General features: G+C 32.5%; 1 protein-coding gene across 1 annotated transcript; it reads right to left on the bottom strand.

Annotated features, from left to right (window-relative positions):
* Window positions 1-3,549: 3,549 nt before the first annotated feature.
* On the bottom strand, window positions 3,550-7,873 carry LOC100184035. The gene is made up of 5 exons (XM_002120545.4): window positions 6,677-7,873; window positions 6,017-6,440; window positions 5,785-5,962; window positions 4,075-4,199; window positions 3,550-3,948 (listed from the first exon to the last, which is right to left on the bottom strand). The coding sequence occupies exons 1-5, from the start codon at window positions 6,852-6,854 to the stop codon at window positions 3,873-3,875; spliced, it is 981 nt and encodes a 326-aa protein (XP_002120581.4). The 5' UTR covers window positions 6,855-7,873; the 3' UTR covers window positions 3,550-3,872.
* Window positions 7,874-9,708: the final 1,835 nt, after the last annotated feature.

Genomic DNA, 9,708 nt, shown 5'->3' with positions numbered 1-9,708 from the left:
AGGGCCTCATAAACATGTGACCGTATGGCTGCATTGTTGTGGGATATGTAGTTTGTTTTGTTGTACCAAACATCGCAGTATGTGTTATTTTTTAAACACCTTGTTTTACATGTTCACCACATAACCTACAGCAATCGATAGTACATTACACGCACGGTCCGTTGCATTATGAACTCAAATTAGCATTGAAAAGAAACGCCGGCACCAACAAACACAATGCAATCAATGAGATCGATCGAATTCTCTGGGTCCGACTACAACCTGATCGATGCAGGAAGATTGCAATGGAAAACGTTGGTTGTTTTCGAAAATACATCTAGCCATAGAAACTATCTACAAACAGACCTGTACTTACGCTCATCTAGTAATTAATAAATTTACTTTACAAATTCTAATGAACGTTTAAACACGAACTGATAAAAGCGGAATATAACAGATATCTTCCTTACTATCTAAAACTAAACTCCGTTGGTGGCATCTGTTGACCGATGTTGCTACACTGAGAAGAAGTCGGCTTTTTTCTTATGTACTCTCATTTCCACGGCACCGTAAATGTTTATCTCTCGTCTGCTGCTTGCAGCTTTTTAAATTACATAGGTTAAACTTATACTGCAGTCTGTTTTTCACTTCTTGCTGTGTAATTTGTAGCATGATAACATGGGATAGAGAAAAAAGCCTCGTTACCGTTTATTTCGCAAAAAAATGAATTGTTTCATTCATTTCAAACATTTCAATATTACGAAAATATTTAATTTTCAAATCGATAAAAACACATAATGTTCTGCCTGAATAAGTAATGTTAAGTTGAACTTTATATTAACTATATTTCCTTTTTGTTGGAGTGCCAATAAGACAAAGAGAATATAAAATACGGCACAGTTACCGATACTGCTTATAAATTATTGAGTAGTCCTTTCAAGTTGCCATTATCGCCAGGACCATTCATAGCTTTTTCATATGATCTTATGTTTAGTTAACAAAAAAAATCAATTGATGTTTGTGTCATATATTTCTGATCTGGTAAATGATCTTATTAATTTGAAATCTCCTAATACAGTTTTTCATACTTTATTATTCACATATTGTCATACAGTTACGAACATTATACTAGGTTGGGGTAAGATGGGATACTTATTAATGAACGAAAAATATTCTAATAATATTTGCAGAGTCTAACAAAGTGCGCGGCATATAGATGATTAAGGTTATTAATTTTAAAATTCGGCGCTATTTTAACAAACGCTAAAACAGGCATAGCAAAGCTTAATTTAAATCGCTATTAAAGCTGTCGGAAGTTCATAGTTATTTTAAATGATCAATCCAGTATCGTAAATTCATAAAATCAGGCTTTAAAATTTCATACAATTAAAATTTGTCTTTAAAAATAGTTTTAGTTTTTTTAGAAAATCCGAGACATGTGAATGACAAAAACAGGCAAGGGTCAATATGGCTTAAATTATGGATGAAATTAGCACGAAAATACAGATTTAAATCTGCATGTATAAAGCTTTGGTTGCACAAAATCAAGTGCAGTCAGTAAAATTTCGGTCAAGTACTATTACAAGTTGTGGAGTACTATTAATATATATTTGTCTTAATACTGAACAACACAATGGTTTTACCCCGGCCATCTTACCCCGTCTATTTTCGAATCGCTGAAATTACACCTGGTGTGTGAATCGCTAAAGAACTTTTTGCGTGTTTAAATTTCTGCTGGTAACCAGTAAAGGTATGGTTATATAAATTCATGCTACAACCGAGACCCTTATATACTTCGTTTTTTTTTTAATATTGGGCAGTATGTGCTTAAGCCTCCCATCTAACCCTACATATGGTGGTGGAAAAACAACCACAAAAATGTTTTATTATCAATTTTATAACTATCATAATTTTATTAGTTCCCAACACTTAAAAAATCGCTAACCCAAGTACAACGGTGTAGCCTATAAGTTGCCCAATTATTTGGATAAACATATCTTCTCTTGAAACCTTATATATTTGAAATTGAAAATCAAGTAATAAACAATCATTGTATTTTTCTACTTCTATAGTTTGGAGTGATTATACTGGTTGCCTACAGTATGTTATTGTAAGAGAATGTAAGTTGCATTTATTAAAAATACAAGAGAGCATAGCTCTAATGGATGAACACGTTTATTGTAACTTTGAGAAGAAAAGATAAACGGATTAATAAAAGTACAATATTGACCTTAAGTCGTGCTACCGTGAATATTGTTGCTACGGTGTCATGACAAACTGGTTGAATAATGGATTGTCAGCAGTACAGACAAAATCAATTACCAAGAAAGTTGCAAACGTGTTATATGTTATAAGGATATAGTATAATGATGGGACGCCTTTTCGTTCAACTTTTTTGTCCCATTTGGTACTTAACAAATAGCAGTCAAAAAATTATAAAATTGTTTCCTTACGACCCCAATAAGCCATTGTTAATTGTTTAAAACACGATCAGGATTTTAAACATTATGTGATAAAGTGTCCAATCCTACCCCACAGAACTGTATCTTCTAATCGATGTATAGAGTGAGCAGACCTAACCGTTGGCTCAGAGCAATTGTATAGAAGGGTGGGGTAAGATGGGATACTTTAAGACATGTTATCAAGTGTTTAAACAGTAAACCATCATGTAAGGGTTTATAGTGATACGATAAACATATGCTGTCAAACCTTTAATAATTGATAACATTTGTGTTTGGGTTATTATTTTTTGCATAAAAATTTGTATCTAATTTAGTTATTGGTTAAGAATGCACTATTGTAGTATTTCTTCTGCCTAGTAGGGCCAGTTTCATCAACTTGTTTAGCACGATGCGAATTAATAGTGTAGCAAAGCATGTTTGAACAGCTTGTATTTTATGCGCTATAAATTTTTTTGACGGGTCACCTTTATAGCACATAATATTCAAATATTCTTATCGTGTTTTAAACAACCATCAACAGTTCATGAAAGTCGTGGGAATATGGTTTAATAATTCTTTAAATGCTCCTAGTTTACTAACAACTAGGACGAGAAAATTAAATGAAAAGGTTTCAAATCTTCGCCCACTCTACTATATATAATTCCTGAGGTTAATTAGTAATAATTTGATCGTGAGTTCACAATTAAAATATATATATATCAGCTCTATTATTCTTTACACCTGTTGAATCAGATAGTTTATTGATTTGATAACACTCAAATATTTCATAGGTGGGCGGTATTTATAGTTGCCAACAAATACATAAGGACCATCTGCTACTCACGTACCTTATTAACAACAGATTGACAAAAACCAAAACGAATTCTTTGAATAAATAAGTTTATTTCCAAACTGCTGTTTAATTTTTCTTTGTTTAAATTCTTAAAAAATCCACAGTTTCATAAAAATTATTTTAAAGATCCCTAAATCAAGACTACTAGATTTTCCCTTATTTAGATAGTGTATGGCTGACGATTTAAAATTTCGATAATCCAACATCCTGGTCATTTAGTGTTTTGCCCAAGTCCACTGACGCCAACACTGATAGCCGCATCAAGTCTTGCCCACGTGGTGTTATCAATTATATTACGAATACTCAATAAAGCACGACAATATAACAAGTAAGAAGACATGCTTAATATATAGTAAGGGGGAGATAGGACACCTTTAGGACATAATATTCAAATATCCAGTTCATGTTTTAAACAACTAACAACGGTCTATATGGAAGTTGTGAACGGTTTTGGAATTCTTTCACTGTTTTTTGTTTACTACCAAATTTGGCGAGAAAATAGAATAAACAGGTTTCCCATCTTCCCCCACCTTATTATATGATGAAAAGGATGTTATTATGTATATTTGCAAAATTCACAAAGCCTTTAGCAAAACATTCTAATCCGTTGGCAACTTATAACGACAAAGAAACGCGTGTGGGTTCATTGTACATCTCCGATCGTACATTGCAGAACTGGGAAGGATATGTATTTAGGAACATGGATTTTTTATTATATCTTAAATAGTTCAAAGTATTCTTAAGTTTGTATCAATGGTAAATCTGAAAAAGTGTAAAAAAATGGCTTTTATGTTTTGTTACCTGGAATACAAAGAGCCTATACGCATTAACGAACAATCGTCCCCGTCATCAAATAAGTTTCCACTTGCCCATTTTGCATAACTCACTTTTTGACCGTTGCTGTATTTCCAAACACCTAAAATATCCTTTGGAAGTGTTTAATCATATTTGACGCAACTATATATATATTCGTATTTGTTATCACGAAGTGAAAGTACAATATATTTTTAGCTTTGTTTAATTACATGTTTTTCATTTTTTTTGTGTAATGTATAGTAGAATGGGGGAAGATGGGACACCTTTTTATTCTATTTTCTCGTACATTTTGATAGTATACAAAGAACATTTAAAGAATTGTAAAATCTTTTCCTCGCGACTTTCATAGACCATTGTTAATTGTTTAAAACACGACCAGGATATTTTGTGTTAAAGGTGTCCTATCTCCCCCCCCCCCCACCCCACAATATATACTGAATCATCGGTTTGTTCTTGTTATAATGATTTGATTATCATATTTAGCATTGAAGAAAAACGAATTAACAGTTATATAGTAGAGTGGGGAAAGATGGAACACTTAAGCACGTTGCCTAGTATTTCCAGATCAGAATATATGACGGATTTAGGGTGGTACAACGAATTAGTATACCATCATTCCTTTATTAATTCATAACAATTTAAAAATATATTTTAAAACACACGAGAATTTATTCAGCGATTCGCACAACAGTTGAAATTTTACAAATTTAAAAACAAATAGGGCAAGAAGGGACAGTTAAAAATCTTTTGTCAGTTAAAAATTGATAGGAATAAACGTAAATAACACGAAACAATACTGTATACGCTTTTAAAATCAAGTTTAAACATTCTTTTTCGTGCCCAACTGCTCTATCGATGGCGTAATGCGAAAGATTCCATACATGTAGTTATATATATACCGGTAATACCCAATTTGTATAAAAATTGTAAACTTTATTATTAGTTACTATCTATTTTCTGTTATTACAAGTTTACATTTATATTTGTAGAATACAAAATTTATTAATTAATGTTTAAACAATACCCATTATCGTTGAAACAACAACACATTTCATACAATAATATAACGCAAGATAAATTATAGCAGTGGGGCAAGAAAAATAAATGTTTAAACGTGATTTCCAAAGCGTTTAACTTTATTTCGTGGTATTTACTTGCATTTCTAATAAAAAAAAACATATTTTATTAGTTCTAAACTGTCCAATATTCAAGATTCTAAACCGTCTCGTCTTATACCCTGCTGTGGATTTTAAAATTAGTAAGTTTACACCTGTTGTGCGAGACGCTAAATAACTCCTTGTGTGTTTTAATATACATTTTTGACTTGTTGTCAATTAATAAAAATATGATAGTACTAATTCGTGATCTCCTATACAAGCTGTCATATTTTCGATTTTAAAACTATTTTGCAACATTCCATCTTCCCCCACTGTAGCATGTGTGCTTTATTTGATTTTCTAAGTATGGGGCAAAATGATCTTAGTACCCCATCCTACTATACATCTTAAACAGCCATAGAATATTGGTTTCTATACTTAAACGATATGTTGATGGTACAATTGACATTTTTAAACATTTCTAGTTTGTATTGCTTTTTTTCAGTGTCATATTTATTCTGTATTACAAGATAGAAAAACGAACCGAGAGCTTACATATAATGCCTAATACATGTGTATTTATTGAGGTACGTCTAACCTTATATACACCGGTCCAGATTTCCTTTTCTTTAAATCCAATTTTCCATAAAAAGGACAAAGTCGAATTCCACGTTTCTTCGTTGTCACTAAAAGCAAGATGTCCACCTCGAACAAAACAAAAGTTTTCCGCCTCCCAAAAATCAAGTTGGTATGGAATAAGACGGTAGCAATAATTTCTAAGTATTTTTTTATTATATTAAAGAGAATTTTTGTTCACAAACCATACAAACCCGTTAATAAAATCGTTTCCCTTTATGCATGCAGAGTAATTGGCCCAGAGATAAAGTTGTCTTGTTTTACCACTGAGGTAATTTGTATTTTTTAGCAGATCCAACAATAAGCCGCCATGTTTTTTCGCCATGGTCTTAACCTGTTTGTCATCCAGTGTTAATGATGGCAAACTTTGTACATCTTTCGAAACACCCAATATGTCATATTCTAACGATTGTGTGCGAAACGTTACATCGGTTATCATTTGATACAACTTCATGCCCCCTCCGATTCCCAGAAGAGACAAGAGTATTGCCAAGAAAGACGTTACAAACAAAGCAGTTCGACCAGATTTGTGAACGGCTCTTTCCTGTATATCACTTTGTGGGGAAAGGGGAGGAGTAAAATGAACTTTTTTGGTTTGGTGAGAACTGTGTTTACATCCTGGAAAGAAATATACTTACGACAGTTCATTTGCGTGTAGAATAAATATTTCATATTTCACGTTTAACACGAATTTTTATTTGATTTGCAGGATATGTTTTATAAGTATTTAATATTATATTATATTCTATAAAACGATTTCATTCAATGGGTTTAAATCATTTAAACTTAATATGAATGTTTTACTCTAACATATAATTTTATTCTATTATTTTATTTTAACCTATGTTGCTTACCATTATTCACTTTATTCGATTTATTAACGTTCCCACAACCTTCACTAAGATCTAACATTTCATGTGAAAAATTCATTTCAAAGCAACTGAAAGCTAAGTCTTGTGAAAGCTCTATATTCCTATAGCACTGTTCTGAGAAACGTGATTTGAGTTCTAGGTTTATGGCTTTATTAAGCATCGGGGAGCAGTTGTTCTTTTGTTCCGAACTAATGGTTCATTAGAACAGTAATAAAATCGAAAGTAGCTTAAAATGGCTAGAAATCGTAGTAACTTGTTTTCACTTTTAAATAATTTATAATCAATATTAAACTAATCGCCATTCAATCGATTTACAATTTGAATGCATTCGTATAAATTAACATCAGTGCTGCTTCAATTATTTAATGCACATACCTTATTTGTTTAGTCTAACCGTTTTAGTAACTGTTTTAGGACTGATAAACAAGGAGAAATTACAGTTTGAAATTAGATTTATGTAACCTATATGACTATATTGGTTCGGTGGATTCAAAATTTAACTGAGAACTTTTTATGACACACAAATACAATGGAATAAGGATTTAAAAAAAAATTTAGTATTGTCTTGAAGTTAAATAAATATAGAATGTAGATGAAGGACCTAACATAGAACTTTAAACATACACATTTTCCTAAACAAATCCACAACAATGTTGTTAATTGGTCGCATGTTTGTCTGCGCAATGCCAAAAACAAGTTGTTATGTTTGAAGGTTTTTAATTAAATTTCCTAAGTGGTAAACTGTGAACGTTAACCTTCCAAAAAAAACAAACTGGCCTATTAAACTTGGATAGTTGGAGTCGTCTTTGAAATAAACAGCTAAAATGTTCTAAAACTACTATGCGCCATATCTTGTACATTGGAGACCAGGGAAATGGGGACGAAGTAGGCGGTCACGTGAATAGAAAAAAGAATATATCACGGTTTTGGGCAGTTGCGCGTTCTACTCATTTTTTTATTTCTGAGGGTTTACCTACTAACATAACTTACAAATACCTGATCATACACAAATATAAGTTACATAACTTAGTAAATACTCATACGGTTTGTTATAAACATAGGTATATATTTACAACCGGTAATTCATTTCTCTTTGATGCTTTATATATAGTGTTGTTCAACCGGCGCCGTGGCATAGTGGTTAGCGCGCCTGCCTGTAACAAAGAGGTAATGGGTTCAAGGCCGGTAATGGGTTCAAGGCCCATTACCTCGAAGAGGTAATGGGTTCAAGGCCCATTACCTCGCTGTTACCATTGTAGGCGTATGTGTCTTTGGGCAAGACACTTTACGGCAATTGCTCCAACCCAGTGGTCACTAATGAGTTGTCCAGATTATCAGCCCTACATAAAAAAAATTAAAAAATCCTTCCCGAAAAAAATCACCCACAAAGTAACATACATGGTAACTGGTAAGCTGGCACGAGGTGTTAAACTGGTGTTATAACGATTGTCGTTTTACGGCCACGCGAGGATAAAGTAAGTTACATTCATTTATTCGTTTATTCATTCATTGTATACTTTGTTTATGTATCTTATACACACTCTTTTCTTGTATATTCCCTTTTTTGTGTGATCAGCGAAGATGTAAAACACGACCGTAAAACCGTAAAAGTTTGAATATTCCCACAGAACAGAAAAACAAATTTGTCATTGCCACCTAGCGTAAATTTTCAAATCACTTCTTCCCATAATTTCATGATTTCTATAGGCATTGGTATATATATAAAAAACATGGAGCTATACAGAAAAGACGGATTTTTTTTCCGCTAGGAGGCGATGACATATTCGTTTCTCTATTTTATGGGAGCAGTTAGTTTCACGGTTTATACACATAACATATAAACCCCTAACCCTTAACCCCTAACACTAACTCCTAACTAACCCCTAACACTAACCCCTAACCCCTAACTCCTAACCTCAAACTCGTCAAACAAAAAAAAATGAAAAAAAATATAAAAAAAGTATTCCACTGTGCGGGATTCGAACCCGGAAAAATGAAACAAAGAGAGTTTACGACCGCACGCAAACCGCTACACCACAGACTGGGCGACAATAAAACAACGAAAGAGCGTATATACCCGACCTAATGTTGGAAATATGTTCTGACTAGTGTTTTATGTATTTAGAAAGGTATTTTTATTATTTAATTAATTTGTTTTACACTTATTAACACTTTGTAGTGCTGTTTTGTACGTTTTTCCGTATTTTTTAATTTAAATAATTACCGCCTCTAGCGGAAAAAATTTTCCGTCTTGTTTGTATAGTCCCATGTATATAAAAAGAGGGCGTGAGAGAAGTAGGAGAGGTATTTAGTTGATGTTGTATGGTTAAATAAGTAAGTATGTTTTGTTCAACTTGTTTAAAGTTTATATAGGCCAGATTGGGAAGTTGTTTTTTGCGCATGTTTTTTACAATATATTTTGCGCGGTAATTCGTCTGAAATACCCTGTTTTATTTTTTAAGTTTTTGTCATTACTTCCCACCTTTTCAATGTTGTCTTTCCTTTATTGCTCTTACCCAAAAAAACAAAATAAAAAGTTTTAGGTATTACGTAGCACTATAACATGTTCAAAGCTAGGTCGGTAAAAAAAATCCATAAATATATATGTTTTTTTTTGGTGCTAGTGAAGAATCTTCCCCCCTCCACCTTATTTGCTAACCACTAACCCCTAGGTTAAGGGGTTTATGTGTTGATGGTTAGGGGGTTAGTGGTTATAAGGATTAGTAGTTAGTGGTTATAGGGGTTAGCAAATAAGGTAGGAGAGGAAGACTCTTCACTAGCACTGTTTTTTTATAACGAATATTAATTTTCTTATTTAATATTTTTTTTTTTGAATTATTAAAGTTTTATTTTAGAATCATTACCGCTGTGGTCTAGTTAGTACAGTGCCCAAATTTTGTAGTAGTAGCAAGCGTACAACTTTAACAAGGTTTTGAAACTTGCCGCTATAGTTTTTGTGTTCTAGAATCACCTTTTTATAAACTTTTTCTAGAATACAAATGACATACCTACTC

Source organism: Ciona intestinalis, chromosome 3 (assembly GCF_000224145.3).
Source record: "Ciona intestinalis chromosome 3, KH, whole genome shotgun sequence".
Taxonomy (NCBI): domain Eukaryota; kingdom Metazoa; phylum Chordata; class Ascidiacea; order Phlebobranchia; family Cionidae; genus Ciona; species Ciona intestinalis.
The sequence above is the reverse complement of the archived record's forward strand: the minus strand, read 5'-3'. Positions and strand labels throughout refer to the sequence as shown.

Bases quoted from the DNA above. Each gene is read 5' to 3' on its own strand.
- LOC100184035 (XM_002120545.4), bottom strand. From the start codon at position 6,854: ATGCTTAATAAAGCCATAAACCTAGAACTCAAATCACGTTTCTCAGAA. The intron at 6,441-6,676 runs GTAAGCAACATA...ATTTCTTTCCAG, and splicing joins ATCGAATAAAGTGAATAATG to GATGTAAACACAGTTCTCAC. The intron at 5,963-6,016 runs GTTTGTATGGTT...AAAAATACTTAG, and splicing joins GGAAACGATTTTATTAACGG to AAATTATTGCTACCGTCTTA.